The sequence below is a fragment of the Mauremys reevesii genome, linkage group 5 (assembly GCF_016161935.1).
Source record: "Mauremys reevesii isolate NIE-2019 linkage group 5, ASM1616193v1, whole genome shotgun sequence".
Lineage (NCBI taxonomy): Eukaryota > Metazoa > Chordata > Testudines > Geoemydidae > Mauremys > Mauremys reevesii.
The window spans coordinates 130836116-130852830 of NC_052627.1; the positions used below are offsets into that span (position 1 = coordinate 130836116).

Consider the following 16715-nt stretch of genomic DNA (forward strand, 5'->3'; position numbering starts at 1 on the left):
GCTCTTTCCCATGGGAAAGTGGCTTTAACTTGGGCCAAGCACGGCAGACCATACTGTAAAGAATGTTCCTGGGTAGGTGTAGGAGGGTGGACTAAATGAGCTTTTAGGGCTTTCCATCTCTAGCGTGTTAACTGCTAGGGGCAGAGTCCTCTGTCATTATGCTGATCACGCTTCACTATGTTATGTGAGCTGGTTTTGATGACAAATCTGAAATATTTACTACTTATTTGCATTATGGTAGTGCCCCAAATGTGCTAGCTGCTGTACAAACACAAAGACACGCCCTGCCCAAGAGTTTACAGTCTAGGGTCTTTGGTCCATATACCATAAACGTGGATAGGATTATAGTAGCTTGTAGATGTTGGGGCCCTCCTGTGCTAGGTGCTGGATAGTTTCTGCCCCCGGGGGCTCACTAGCTTAAGTTTATGATAACTTATGATGGATGGAACAGGCTAGGAAGGGAAGGGGCATCGGGGGAGGACAAAGTAACAGGAAAATGAGCGTGATTTTGCATAACAAGTAGATGATTGTTTTGTGGGCATCACTGCAGAGGTAAGACTTTAAAGAGGGAAGCCACTGACATCCAATATGGCACTGGGCAAGTCACATCTCTGTTCCTCTGTTTTCCCCTTCTATCCTTAGTCTTGTCTATTCAGATTGTAAGCTATATGCAGCAGTCACTGTCTTAATATGCATCTGTACCGTACCCTGAACCACAGGGCTCTGATCTCAGGTGGGGCCTCTAGACACTGCTGTGATATAAACAATTAAATAGTTTGAAGGGGTAAAGGTGTGAGTAGCTTAATGGAGTTTGATGGGGTGTTTTTGCTCACGTAGGAAAGAGCTCAGTGATACAGAAAGTTAGTTGGACCTCTCATACACAGTTATTTACATGCATAAGTGTTTGTGGGATTGTGGCCTATAAGAAAGAGTATATGCAGACCAAGAATGGCCAATCTAGCCTGTATCCTGTCTGACAATGGCCAGTGCCAGATACTTCAGAGGGAATGAACAGAACAGGGCAGTTTCTAGTGATCCTTCCTGTTGTCCAGTCCTAGCTTCTGGCAGTTGGAGGTTTTAGGACACCCACAGCATGAGGTTGCATCCCTGATGAGCTTGGCTAATAGCCAGTGATGGACCTATCCTCCATGAGCTTATCAATTTTTTTTTTAACCCAGTTATACTTTTGGCCTTCATAACAACCCGTGGGAACAAGTTCCACAGGTTGACTGTACGTTGTGTGAAGTAGTACTTCCTTATGTCTGCTTTAAACCTGCTGCCTATTAATTTCAGTGGGTGACCATTGGTTCTTGTAGTATGTGAAGGAATAAATAACACTTCCCCCATTCACTTTCTCCATACCATTCATGATTAAATAGACTAAGGGCTAGTCTACACTAGGAACGCTAAAGCACTGCTGCGGCAGAGCTTTAACGTGCCTTGTGTGGTTGCAGCGCAGCTCTAAAAAAAAACCAACAAAAAAAAACCCACCTCCACGAGGGGCGTCTCTCCTAGTGCTGGGGCATTGTCTACACTGGCGCTTTACAGCGCTGAAACTTGCTGTACTCAGGGTTTTTTTTCACCCCCCTGAGCAAGAAAGTTGCAGTGCTGTAAATTGCCAGTGTAGACAAGCCCTAATTCTTTGAATGTGGAGATCCCCACACTTGAGCCATAGTTTTTTAGATGACAGATCTGAGGAACTATTCCAGATTGAGGTGTAAATGGAGAAGGTTTTGGAACAAAGTGATAAGTTAAACAGTAATAAATCACCAAGACCAGATGGTATTTCTGAAGGAACTCTAACGTGAAATTGTAGAACTACTAGCTGTGGTATGTAACCTGTCACTTAAATCACCCTCCGTACCATTATTTTTTACTCTTGCAGGGTTTGGGGGGAGGGAGGGGAGATAATTGGCCTAAATTTAGTGTGTTAAGTGTATCTGCCTCCTGCACTCCCCCTCAAAACTCCCTCACAAAGCTCCCCTTTTTGCTGCTCCTGTTCGCAAGCTCCTAGAAGACAAAGGGAGGTAGAAAGGGTCATACAAGATAATGGCCTGACCTGGATGATTCTGCATGTTTTATAGGACTTACGGTTGGGGATTTAGGGGAAGAGTTATTTTTAGATTTATTATTGCTCAGGAGAAAGATAGGAGATTAATTTCCAACAGAGTTAATGTGGAGTGACAGCAATTCTAAATAGTCCCCTTACCCATTCTTCTCTATTAATAGTTTGCTTTGGGGGAATATATAATGGCTCATTTGCAATGCTTACCTGTGAAACTGTGGCAGATTGCCAGCATAAAGTCATCATATTCAGATATAACAACTTGCTTACAGTGCTATCCTGGAGGATCATAGCAGACTGCAAACATAGACTTGGTATAGTCATGCCATTTAAATTAGCATAATAACTCTGCCTAATTTATGTACAAGTGAGCCTAGTTTATGCATGTTGATGCACATGGATATTTATTCAACCTATTCAGTTGTATTGTGGCAGCAACAAGTAATCTGAACTCGCCACTAACTGATTGGAAAACAGGAGTGGAAGTCTATGCTTCTGCTGTCTACAGTAAATCACGCCCCAAGAGATCAGTTTCTTGTGTCACTAGCATGTTACTCTTCTTGTCACTTTAATCTCTTTCCTGATGGAAGACACTGAAATATTGGCAGCATGAACAGGTGTCTGTCCATCAGGAATAATAACTGGGGGCAGGAGCAACAAAGGATAAAAGATACTGAGATTTGTAAGGATTAAAGGCAGCTTTAATTTGTCCTGATGCTTTCGGCTTTCAGGTGAGTTACACAGGAGGTGGAATTGGTCCCGTCTAGCCAACTAATACCTGTTTTAGAATTATTTTAATGAGAGAGGAACAAACCTATAGCTGTAGGTCACCTAATTCATCCCTGGATTAAATAAAAATAGCTTTTCAGAGCAACACCACTAACTATGACAATAGTTTTCTTGGGCTGTGTAAATATAAGACTCTTAAGTGCTAATCTTTGGGTCCTAAACTCTGTGGTGGTGGGTTTGGGAGGAATGATGCCTCCGTTGCCAGAAAAAAAGGGGGGCTGAGGGTTGACTTCCCACCCACCACATTGCCTTCTGGTCTTGCTGTTGGGTAGGGGAGATGGGGCCACTGCTCATGATCTCTGGAGTACACAGGATCCCAAGCTGTTGCTTGTGCTTAAGGCCAGCCCTATGTAACACTGTACTGAGACTTTTTACCATTACACTTTTTTTTGCCTCTTATCTTTCTGAAAAATTGATTAACACGAGTGTTTTTGGTTTTGTTTTGTTTTGTTTTTCCTTCTCATTCCAATCCTTCAAAGTGCAGGTATTGCGAGGGAGAAGTCCGTCTCTTTAAGCATTCTTGGGAACTTGATGGTAACTGCCCTAACTCAGTTACAAAACTGCCCTTCCACACAACAGCTTTTCATCCATGAATCTTGGAGGCTTTCAGCATGTGTGAAAGTCGCACAACATCCCAGTGTAGTAGGTCATGACTAAAGCAGTATGGCTTGGTGCATGGGACTGGTAGTCTGAACTCCTGAGTCCTATTTTGGATCTGATACTGACTGGTCCTGAGATCTTGTCAAGTGTCTTGGTCCTGGTCTACACTGGGGGTGGGGGAATCGATCTAAGTTATGCAGCTTTTCAGCTACATGAATAACATAGCTGAAGTCAACGTACTTAGATCGACTTACTGTGGTGTCTTCACCACGGTGAGTCGACTGCTGCCATTCCCCTGTCGACTCTGCCTGCGCCTCTTGTACAGGACTTGACAGGAGAGGGCTCAGGGGTTGATTTATCGCCTCTAGACTAGACACGATAAATGGATCCCCACTGGATCGGTCGCTGTCCACCGATCCGGCTGGTAAGTGTAGACATACCCTTAGGTTGTGATTTTTTTTTGGAAAGGTGTCTACTGAAGTTGAGCATGGAAATTTAGTGGACATTGGAGGCCTCACACCGTTAGTCTCTTTTGAAAATCCTAGCCTTAATATCTGTACTTCACTTTTTCTATCTGTAAAATGGGGATCAGGGGTGGCTCCAGACCCCAGCATGCCAAGCACGTGCTTGGGGCGGCATGCTGCGGGGGGCGCTCTGCCGGTCGCCGGGAGGGCGGCAGGTGGCTCCGGTGGACCCTCCCACAGGTGTGCCTGCGGAGAGTCCACTGGTCCCGCGAGGCTTCGGTGGAGCTGCGGGACCGGCGACCGGCAGAGCGCCTCCCGCGGCATGCCGCCCTGCTTGGGGCGGCAAAATGTCTAGAGCCGCCCCTGTTGGGGATAATACTGCCCTTGTTTATAAAGCGTATCTTGCATTCATGTATGGTTTTTGGATGAAAATTATCTTCATTTTAAAAACGATCAACCTCTAAAGCACAGTGTGTCTCCATACAAGCAATTTTTTATCCTCCTGAGCCCTCTGAACAGCCCTCTACCCTCTAGACATCACAGTAATAGAAACACTTGAGCCATGTCTGTGCTAGCACTCCCAACATTGCAAGTGCAGATGGAGCTGACCAGGCTTACAACAACAGAAGGCTTATACCCCTCATTGTAGATGAGGCCCCACTCTTGGTGTCTTTTGTGCCCCCCAGCAGTATACAAATTCACTTATTTAAGAATGAATTTAATTTAATTTATTTAAGAATTTTATTCAGGATTAAACAAAGACTGTGAATGGCTAGCCAACTACAAAAGCAGTTTCTCCTCCATTGGCATTCACGCCTCAGTTGCTAGAAGAGGGCCTCATCCTCCCTGACTGAACTAACCTTGTTATCTCCAGACTGATTCTTGCCTGCATATTTATACCTGCCTCTGGAAATTTCCACTACATGCATCCGACAAAGTGGATATTCACCCACGAAAGCTCATGCTCCAGTACGTTTGTTAGTCTATAAGGTGCCACAGAACTTTGCCGCTTTTATTTAAGAATGCCGCCATCCAAATATACAAACGACAAGGATAGCCTAATTAGATCACATCTGTAGTGCAATGGCCTCAATACAGCATGGCTTATCACAGTCAGCTGACTGCTCCATGGCAAGATTGCATTATATTCATATCCTCAGGATATTGAATTTTTGTAAGATTATCTGGCAATCGGATTACATTGCAGGCACACTGAGTCAGTCTGATCCTAGCAAGGCAGCCTAGTGAAAATACTTGTACAGTTGGCTAGTGCTTACTAAGTTGAATGTAGAACATACATTCGTATCCCTTTCAATACTGCTGTATAAACATATTCAGTTGCAAACACATTTTTTCTATATGCACAGGCCATATGAATTTAAACTCCAAGTGCAGGTCTGGATGTATGAACTTCTTGGTGTATATAGTAGTATTAGCTTATGTTAAATATACATTTACATTGATATCTTGGGACAGATCTGCACAGTCCTGTATTTAGCACCTGTCAAAAGGAACTAGGGAGGGCATTGAGTCTAAGGACTAGAACAGAGGATTAGGAGTCAGAGTACTGAGTTCTAGTGTGAGTTCTGCCACTGATTGATTGTTCATGTGACCTCAACAACTATCTGAACTTGGGGCCCAATCCAGTGCCCACTGAAGTCAATGGAAATCTTTCCATTGGCTCAGTGGGTTTTGAATCAAACCCTTAAACTCGGTTCCTGTCACAGGTCCTCCTCGTGCCTCAGTTTCTCTAGGGATCTGAATACCTTTCTCATAAGCTTGTTGGCATGATTGTAAAAGAGGTTTGAGGCAATACTGCTGAGCTTTTGGGCTGCTGGTCCTTCTATACTGAGAGAGAGGGAGCTACTAAATAGAGGAATAATGGTTGAAAAATGGACTGTGGGGTTTGTTTGTGTGTGAAATGTCATCAAAATCTTTTATTAAAAAAATTCTGCACATTTCAACCAGCTTCTGTTAGAGATCTGAACTGCAGAATTAAACCTAATCTAGTGTTCAGAGGGATTTGGATCTAGGGTGTTTTTTTTTGATTGACTTCTGCTTGTTTAGCAATACCAGTGAGTAGGGCCCTACCAAATTCATGGTCTATTCTGGTCAATTTCATGGCCAGAGGGTTTTTTATTGGTCAGTTTTGCTATTTCAGATGTTTACATTTGAAATTTCAGTGTTGTAACCTGGGGGGGCCTGACACAAAATGGGATTGTGGGATGTGGGGGTTGGGAAGTTGTTGTATGGGGAGTCCCAAGATTGCGACCCTCACTTCTGTGCTGCCTATGCAGCAACCTCCAAGCTTCCTGCAGTTAGAGAAGGTTCCTGGAGGTGGGTAGGATCTCCCCCATGCTGCTAGTCCAGGTCAGTTACATATTAAGGCAGGGGCCCCTGGCCAATTTGGGGGCCCCCCTTTGAAAAATGGGTGCCTCAGTCCCAGAAGAAGGCCTGGGGGATGGAAGCCCCGAGCCTGGGTTGCCTCGGCCTGGGGGGTGGGGATGTGGAAGCCCTGAGCCCGGGCTGCCTTGGCTGTGGGGGGGGAGAAGGGTGGAAGCCCAGAGCCCGGGACGGAGCTGCTGGGGGAGGAAGCCTGGAGCCTTGGTAGGAACCATGGAGAAGGGGATGGGGGAGGACAGAAGTCCTGATCCCAGGCTGACCTGGCTGGAGCGGTGGGGAGCAGAAGCCCAGAGCCTGGCTGCCTGCAAGCTCTGGCTGGAGCGGGGGATAGGCCTCAAGTCTGGGCTGCCCTGGCTGTAGCTGGTGGAAGCAGAAGCCCCCGGTCCTAGGAGCCACTGGGGAAGAAGCTCCTGAGCTCTGTGCCAAGAGTCATGAGGTTGGGGGGCAAAAGCCCAGAGCCCAGGCTGCCCTGGCTGCAGCCACCAGGAGCAGAAGTTCCCAGCCTGGCAGGAGCTTTTGGGGGAGCAAAAGCTGCGGGGGAAGGGAGATGAAAGCCCGGAGCCCAGCTTCCAGGCTGCCGCAGCACAGAAGTGAGGGTGTACACCTCTGGAGGTGGGTCTGATCTCCCCACCAAGAGCAGCCATGCAGGGGGAGGACAACTCCTGTCCCTCCTCAGCTGTCCCGACTAGCAGTTAGGAGCTCCAGGCTCCCAGCAGCAGGGGAGATCAGATTTAATGGGGAAGGGCTGATTTCACAGTCCGTGACATATTTTTCATTGCCATGAAATTGGTAGAGCCCTACCAATGAGATGTGGTCACCAAAACTTTTGGTGACAGATGTATTTTGCTTTTTGGCTTCTATGGTCCTCTGGGTTTTGAGACAGACTTGAAAATAAAAACCAGTGTATGGAATAGTTTCCTCAAATGTGATTTGAGGATGGGGTAAAAATGCTTTGGTGATGGATCCTAGAGTAAACACTGTTCCTATCTGTTTCAAGCAGTCTTGCATCAATCAGAAGAACCCAGTGGGGCAAGGAGTAGAACATATGATCTCGCCTACATAGGCCTTTAATGGAAATTTAGCTGTGTATAAACAGAGATTAACTCTGAAGTGGTCCTATATGGTTCTAAACCAAGGAACACAATTCATTCTATCAATGCTTTATGGTATCTAGAGCCCTGTATGGCCAAATAGTAGCTGAATCTGTGGTTAAGCAATGGTTGAAGTTTGTTAAAAGGAAAGTAAGGAAACTCTTGTGGCGAAAGCCCAGGCTAGAAGTGGGGATGCCTTTATACTATTCTGACTCGTTCAGACTTACTGTATGACTTTGTGGAAATTCAGGTAGTGTCAAGAGACAAGATCAGGGCTCCATTGTGTTAAGTGCTGAACACACATAAGGACTTCAAATGGTACCCCTCTCTCTCTGAACCTAGTTTAAGAACTATCTCTGAAATGCTGACACACTCCATGTGATGAATCAATTGAAGTCCCCTACATGGCTCTTCTGGGACTTCTTGCTCTTGCAAGGAAGGGGAAACAAAAACTGAAACCACCAAAATTTAAGTGCCTCCAATGTGCAGACTTTTGCTAAGTCAATTATTATAATTTGAGTAATATTTACAATTAGAGCTGTCAAGCGCTTAAAAAAATTAATAGTGATTCATTGCACGATTAATCGCAGTGTTAAACAATAATAGAATACCATGTATTTAAATATTTTTGGATGTTGTCTACATTATCAAATGTATTGATTTCAGTTATAATACAGAATACAAAGTGTACAGTGCTCACTTTATATTTTTTATTACAAATCTTTGCACTGTAAAAAAACAAAAGAAATAGTATTTTTCAATTCACCTAATACAAGTACTTTAGTGCAATCTTTATCATGGAAGTTGAACTTACAAATGTAGAATTATGTACCAAAACAACCCTGCATTTAAAAATAAAACAATGAATTTTAGAGCCTGCATGTCCACTCAGTCCTATTTCTTGTTCAGCCAATCACTCAGACAAACAAGTTTACATTTACAGGAGATAATGCTGCCTACTTCTTGTTCACAGTGTCACTTGAAAGTGAGAACAGGCGTTCTCATGGCACTGTTGTAGCTGGCTGTTGCAAGATATTTACATGCCAGATGCACTAACATTTCCTACGTCCCTTCATGCTTCAACCACCATTCCACGGGACATGAGTCCATACTGATGATGGGTTCTGCTTGATAACAATCCAAAGCAGTGCGGACTGACGTATGTTCATTTTCATCACCTGAGTCAGATGCCTCCAGCAGAAAATTGATTTTCTTTTTTGGTGGTTCGGGTTCTATAGTTTCCACATCAGAGTGTTGCAATTTTAAGACTTCTGAAAGCATGCTCCACATCTCATCCCTCTCAGATTTTGGAAGGCACTTCGGATTCTTAAACGTTGGGTAGAGTAGTGTAGCTATCTTTAGAAATCTCACATTGGTACCTTCTTTGTGTTTTGTGAAATCTGCAGTGAAAGTGTTCTTAAAATGAACAATGTGTGCTGCGTCATCATCCGAGATTACTATAACATGAAATATATGGCAGAATGTGGGTAAAATAGAGTCGGAGATGCGCAGTTCCCCCCCCCCCCCCCGGGAATTCGGTCACAAATTTAATTAACACATTTTTTTTAACCAGCATCATCAGCATGGAAGCATATCCGTAGGAAAGTTTAGCATATGCCCCTTCATGCTTTGGCCACCATTCCAGTCTGTCACATAAATACCTTGCAGTGCCGGCTATAAAAGTCTCATGTGAACACCTGTTCTCACTTTCAGGTGACATTGTAAATAAGAAGAGGGCAGCATTATCTCCTGTAAATGTAAACAGACTTGTTTGTCTTAGCGATTGGCTGAACAAGAAGTAGGACTAACTGGACTTGTGGGGTCTAAAATTTTGCATTGTTTTGTTTTTGAGTGCAGTTATGTAATACAAAAAACATCTACATTTATAAGTTGTACTTTCACGCTAAAGAGATTGCACTACAGTACTTGTGTGAGGTGAACTGAAAAACGCTATCTCTTTTGTTTATAATGTTTACAGTGCAAATATTTGTAATAAAAAATAATATAAAGTGAGCAGTGTACACGGGGTATTCTGTGTTGTAACTGAAATCAATATATTTGAAAATGTAGAAAAACATCCAAAATATTTAATACATTTCAATTGGTATTCTGTTTAACAATGCAATTAAAACTGCGATTAATTTTTTTAGTTAATCGCATGAGTTAACTGCGATTAATCGACAGCCCTATTTACAATACATTTTAATAGCAAACTAAGGGCATTTCAGGAAATGAGCACTGAAAATTTAGAAAATAAAAAGTGATCCCATTCTAAGCCAGATGGCAGTGAAATGCAACTGGGCTTTGGTGCCTGAGTTTCTGCTTTCCGCCTGTAATACTGATTTCACTATTAATGTGGGTTTGGGGCATTCGTGTGGAAATACAATGTTTCTTGTTATATAGGGAGTAGTTCGGGTGAGTGCAGGTCCATCCCATTTTTACTTTAAGAAATATGGTCACCCTAATGTGCTGGGTCTTGAGCCCAGCGCTCTTTGAGATGGGTGTGTCAGTCAAGTTGTTCCCTTCACTGTCTCTCTCTGATTTCCCTCTCTCCTTTCTTCCAACTCTTCTCTCCCCCCCCCCCCCAGTCATTCTGCTCAAACAGCAGCAGACTCCACTAACCTCAGATTAAATTTAGCATTGTGCTGTAAATCGAAGAGACCAGCCAAGAAACACCTCTCCTCCCAATCACATATGGGTGTCCTGCACACCCAAAGCCAGTTCTCATCTGACAGAGACACCCCTCTGTCCCATGAATGTCATTGTAGGCTGCTCAAGACATTCTGCTTTTTCCCAGGCCATACATAAGATGGGACTCAGGCCCGAACTTGGTAGGTCACATAGTAATGAAGACTCAGCTGGGACACATGTTTCAGGACAATGATGAGGTGGAGTAGGAGGGTTGAGGGGGGTCTCTGGTACATTTTCTTGAAGGATGTTCCCAAAACTGATGCTCCCTGAAAAATTGCATATGTCAGAGTGTTCTGCTTGGTGATTTAGCCTCAGTTTTGGTTTTCATCGACAGCAAGAAGGGGTGACTCTTCTGAGAGTGATTTGAACTCGAAAAGTAATCACACCCACCTGATCCCTAGTGTGGACCATATCTCCTACAGACTGCTTTCTGACTGATTGCTCATTTTTAAGGCCATATTATCCCCTATGCATGCTTACTACCATATAAGGGACTGGAAGCATATTTTAGTGGAAGTTGAAGATGTGTCCATAATATTATTTTTTCTCTCTGAGGATCTCTTTATAGTTTCACAATAACATCAGGTACATTTATGTTCTAGATAGAGAGCAAGTGAAGTGGAAATGATTTGCTGAAGGCAGTTGCAAGTGTTTTGCTCTTTCATATCTTTCCTAAAAATGTTTGTAATTGCATAGTAGTTAAATTAAGTCTTCATTTTAAAAAAAAAATTTTTTTGTTTGCTTGCAGGGGACACACTTAGAAGAACCTGTATGGGATCCTAAGGACTTACGGATGGATGATGTACTTACGATGATTAAGGTAAGGGAAAGAGTCACTTATATTGGCATCACCCAATTTCCCCTCTTGTTGAAGCAGGCCTTGGGATTTAGAAGGCAAACTATAGTCATTGCTTTATTTAAAATTTACTATAATCAGACGTGGTATTGGGACATTGCTGAAGTACTAACTTGTTCTTAGAAATGTCTCTTTAAATGGAAAAAAATTATCTTGCATTTTAAGAATAACCTGGAACATAACATACAATGAAAAAAATACTACTTTCTCTCTTAAGAATAATAAGAAGCTCTTTAAATTGTAAAAACTTCGATTTGAAGAGCTCGATACAGTAATTTTTGTTCTCTTGAAACTAAGTGGTTGAGTTTGCAGTTCAGGTTCTCACCTGTCATTTCGAGCCACTAAGTAGAATATATTTTATTAGTCTATTTCCGTCATGTTGAAGTGCTGTGGTCAGCTAGTCTGTCCCCAGATGCCATGGTAGGTACAGAAGTGTTGCCATTGCTGATTAATTAGATACAGAAGAATTATTGTTTTGCTGAAAACATGAATATACTGGGCAAGGATTTTAAAAGCAAATATAAATGTACTCAGGCCTGATATTTATTTATAGATATTTTTGTGACACTCATCACTGTAGGAATTTGTGTTGTCTATATTTGCACTTTTCAGAATGCTTCCTGTGTTTCCATTCTGCCACTGGTAGCTAAAATGGAATGTGGACAGTGCAGTTTCACCATCACGATCTGTGCAGGATTAGGCATCATAACAGTAAAACACCAGTGCCCTACTCATTATTTGTATTATGGTAGCACTGAGAGCGTCTATTTGTCCCAGGCTGTGTACGCACACATAAGCCGGTTCCTGCCCTGAAGAGTTTCTTGTTGAATTAGACAAGACAAGGGGCAGGAAGGAAAACAGACAGAGGGGAACAGGTTTTTTTTTTTTTAATGTTACATAGGTTTGCTGGTAGAGCTGGGAGTAGAACCCAGGTTTCCTGATGTTCATGGTAGTGCTCTATCCACACTGCCTGTTCTATCCACGCTTCCTGTTCTACATTAGTTCTCTTGCTATTGCCACCTTCTGATGGAGCTGTACTGGAGCTATTGTAGAGACAGCGAGAATTGCCTTGTGTGTGTTGGCCATCACTCCAGCAGTGTTCTGGTTATATTAAGTTCTCTGCAAATAATCCACTAAAACACCCCAGCAAACATGAAATACTGTAGTGAGATTAGAAATATGAATTGCCAGTTAAACTACTATATTTGGTATAGTTTTTTAGAACTTTTTTCCTGATATTATTAGGATTCACTGATCCTGTTTGGCACTGTACAAGACAGAGGGCTAGAAACTGACACCCCTATTCATCTTGAGTAGTACTCTACTCCATGAGGAGTCCAACAGGAAATTAATGGGGGTCTACCTGTGAGAAGGATATTCTGGAAAGTGAGGAAGGGTGTTGGAATCTGGCTCTAAATGAGAACCCCCTGGGTGCAATCTTTAGCGAGATTATTAGGCTGAAATGTTATCACTGCAATGAGGGACAGTTCACACAACTTGGAGTTACTGTTTCAGATTGTCTGCAGACTAGAGCACAGAAGCACTGCACCACTTTACTCTTGGTTCATATTTTGAAGGCTTTCTTAGCAACTGTATGAGCTAGAGACTTGGATTCTGAGACTTAAATGATTGGGAAGTGCCTTGGAGAGCAGAGGTAGGCAGGATGTTCCATGCATGTGTGGTGGTATGGAAGAAGGTACGAGGTGTGTATGTGTGGGCAGGAATATTAAATCCAGACTTGTTAGCCATCCTTCCTTTCATTCACTGTGTGTATTATTACCACCTTTGGCATCCTTTCTTCTGATCCCCTTTGCCATGTGCAGCTCACTTAGCTATGACTAGAAGGAGATGATTGAGATGGGCAGCACAATGTGTCATGATGTTATGTTGCAGACATTAGACTGTGATCATAGAAACAAGTAATTGGTTTCAGAGTGGTAGCCGTGTTAGTCTGTATCCGCAGAAACAATGAGGAGTCCTTGTGGCACCTTAGAGACTAACAATTTATTTGGGCATAAGCTTTCGTGGGCTAAAACCCACTTCATCGGATGCATGGAGTGGAAAACAGGTTATTGTTCTTCTGCCAATAAAGAATTCTCTTACAGTATCTCCTTTGATTCTCTAGTTTTCCTTGGCTGAATGTTCCACAACCTAAGAGATCTCACCATTAGGTAACTTCTTCCTGTTATTCAGTCTAAATGTTTCCTTGCTCAATTTCATCTCACAACTTCTAGTTATTCCCCCCCCCCACTGACCACCCTACATGAAGGCTCCCCTCCCTCTCCCACACCCACTTGGAGTTCAAACTCTCCAAATCCCAAACGTGTAGATGGTTATTAATTCTTCTTGTCCCTTATGCATTGTTTATCACTCCAGACACATTATTTAAGTCCAGCCTCATTCATTTTTTTTTGGCGTTCTCTAAAGGCCCAATACAACCTGTACTGTTGTCCACAAAAAGACTGCCATTGCCTTCAGAGTGGTGAGCAACCTCTAAATTCCCACCAATTTAACATCATTCCTGTCCAGAGGTACATGGAAGTGAGATTGTGCATGAAATTTTGCATATATGCCTTCAGGCATAGTGCCGCATTGTGGGCTGGATTTTGCCCTCTTACATGCATGCAGCCCAGTTGACTGCAAGAATGTATCATAAATTAACATTTGATCCAGTGTGTTCATTCTTCACCAATGCAAGAAAGTTGTATGCTGTAAAACTGGTGTTGTCTTTTGGTAACACCAATGGAAACAGTGGGTTTCATAGGTAGTGTTAGCTCACTAGTTGGTATTTGGAGGAAGAGATGGAAATTCATGTTCTGACGAGCAAATGATTTACAATAGGTTTGTGGATCTTAAATGTATTTGCACTTCTTGTTTGGCTTAGGATAAGAATTGTGTGGAATGTACTTGAGAAGGAATTTGCATGGATGATTCCTTTCACAAAATGAACATTTGTATAGGCATTCATGCCATTTTTGATAGTATCTGAGCATCCATAAAATGAGTCTGTATATGGTTCAAGCAGTGTCTAGAAAATGCCATGTTAAAGCCCATTTCGTTATCCTGCCTCTTGGGAGAGGTAGTCTTTTTTGATGACAGCAAAGAGTCCTGTAGCACCTTGTAGACAGACGTATTGGAGCATGAGCTTTCGTGGGTGAATACCCACTTCGTTGGATGCATGAATACGTCTGTTAGTCTACAAGGTGCCACAGGACTCTTCGCTGCTTTTACAGATCCAGACTAACATGGCTACCCCTCTGATACTTGTTTTTTGATGACATTAGATTAAATGCTCGTCAGTAGCTACAATCAAGGGTGTTTTCTCTGGTATAGACAGTACCATAGGTACATATGGAGATATTCAGGTATGCCTCTCTGTAAGGGTGCGGACTCACCCCTGCGGCGCCTCCTACTGGTCTCTCAGGGAATTAGCTTGATTTCCAGCCTGGAGCACCCTCTGCAGGCCAGTGATCCACTACTGTTTGGCCCCCATGTCCCTCTCTGGACTCCGGTGCCCTGCTAGCTGGGGTGCTGCCCCCTGGCAGTAACCCCTTTCTTTCAGGGTCTCCCCTCCCCGGGGAAACCCCCACCCACTATCCCCACCTCCCCTCAGTATCAGGCTACTGCCAGTCATTGTCTAGCCCCCACACCCTGGGGCAGACTGCAGTATCAGCCTACTCATCACTGGCAAGGTTGGGTTTGGACCTGCTGCCTGTGCCTACCCCTGGGCTGCCCTCTGCAACCCCCAGTACCTGTTGGCCTTATGCTAGGCCACAGCCTGGGGCTTTCCAGGCTGGAGCTCCCCAGCTCCTCTGCCTTTCCCCAGCCCTGCTCCGCTCAGGTCCCTGCAGCCAGGCCCTTCTCCCTCTACAGGCAGAGGGAGACTGTTTGGGCTCCTGGCTCACAGGCCAGCTGTGGCCTGATTGGGATGTGGCCCAGCTGCGGCTGCTTCCCCAATCAGCCCAGCTTTTAGGGCTGCTTTTTAAACCCCTCAGGACAGGAGCGGGTAACCACCCCGCTACACTTTCATTCCTTTAACCTTTTCCAAAGTTGTGTTTGGTTTGCAATAGTGCTCAATTACATAGCTGGAAAGAATGATTCCCTCCACTGCAGGAATTACTGGATGCAATTATATGGCCTGAATAACATAGGAGGTTGCACTAGATTACCATAATATGGTCCCTTTTGGCCTTAATGTTTATGAATCTCATACTTAGCTCTTGTCAGTTGCTTGATGGGAAATACCCCAGTATTCCTTTAGAGGCATTTTGTTTTTGTAAAATTATTAGTTTAACACGTTAGTTACCAAATAGCAAGTAGCTGAATTTTTCAGGCAAGCCATAGGCTGAAAACTGTTGATCCAAGTTATTCAGTGAATAATTATGAATAATGAAACATCCTCATAAATAGGAAAAGGTCACCTAGACCCAAAGGTTTCTTTCACACCCACAAAATAATAAAGCCTGTTTATCAAATTCTTGGTTCAGCTCAGCTCTAACATACACGCTGGTTATGGTGAAATTTAAACTGAAGCCAGGGGATTGAATAAACTAGTTACAATACTTTTCGCCTCCATGACTAGACACAAGAAAGAAAAGAATGAGTGGACATCTGGCTTAAACAAATGCTACAGGTTCATATCAACTAATCACATGTCCATCATCTGAAAGGTTGACTTTGACAAGGAAACTTCCCCCTATTTTTATAACTTGCCGTAAGAATCAAATGCAGTATTGTACAATCTTGAAAAATATAGGAGCAAGAATAGAGCTGAGTAAAGCTACTTCAGTGGCTTATCCATTCTCATTAATGACACTAGAGTTGGGGAGAGAGCTAGAATAAGCTGAAATAAACAGGAGTGATGTCAACACAGAGGTGTTTATTTTGAGAACTGTTAACTAACAGAACTGTATATTCTAGGCTTCAGCATTAAATATAACCAGTAGCCTAACGTCTGTGCCCTGAAACAAATGTTTTGGTGTCGTGTCTACATTAGAATTTATAGTTGTTAATGCTTCTGAATAAAAATGTAAGTGTAGATATACTGAGCAAGTGGGAGGCAGTGGGTGGCAAGGTGGTGGTTTGAGATTAATGTTTTTTCATGTCTAGTATGATCTGGTAAGCTGTCAAAGGAAGTGGTGAAAACCTCAACTCTGTTTGATGCATTTAAAACCAGACTGGACAAAAGTCTGGAAAACAAACTGAAGGGAATTATTCTTTTGCTGGCTTCTGTGCAGGAGGAAATCGATCTTCCCCCTCTCATTTATGATTCCTAGAGAGACAAGGTGGATGAGGTACTATCCTTTATTATACCAATTTCTTTTGGTGAAAGAGAGACCTTTTCGAGCTACACAGATCTCTCACCAACAGAAATTGGTCCAATAAAAGATATTACCTTACCCACCTTGTCTCTCTCATATGTGGGACCAAACGGCTACAACAACACTGCAAACAATGTCCTATCATTTTAATTTTTGTTGATTATCTTTACGCTTCGTTCACTCTCAGCAGAACAGTGAAAAGTAGCCTTGGTGTAAGTGAGACTCAGGCTCTGAGTGTATGTCTGCATCACAGTAAAAACCTGTGTTGTGTCTGAGCCTGGGTCAATGGACTTGGTCTATGGAGATAAAAATCACAGTATAGACATTCGGGCTGGACCCCTCGCAGGGTCTCAGGGCCTGGGCTGGAGCTCAAACCTGGATGTCTAAACTGCAATTTTTAGTCCTACAGCCTGAGCCTTGTGAGCCCGAGTCAGC

The 16715-nt window shown here is 43.2% G+C and overlaps 1 protein-coding gene across 1 annotated transcript in view; it reads left to right on the forward strand.

Moving 5' to 3' along the window:
- Window positions 1–16715, forward strand: part of PTPRA (protein tyrosine phosphatase receptor type A) — a 220718-nt gene that overhangs the window by 94766 nt on the left and 109237 nt on the right. Inside the window, exon 3 of the mRNA XM_039542426.1 lies at window positions 10852–10923. Within this exon, the coding sequence (XP_039398360.1) occupies window positions 10897–10923 (27 nt within the window). The 5' untranslated portion in view covers window positions 10852–10896. The remainder of the gene's footprint in view (window positions 1–10851; window positions 10924–16715) is intronic.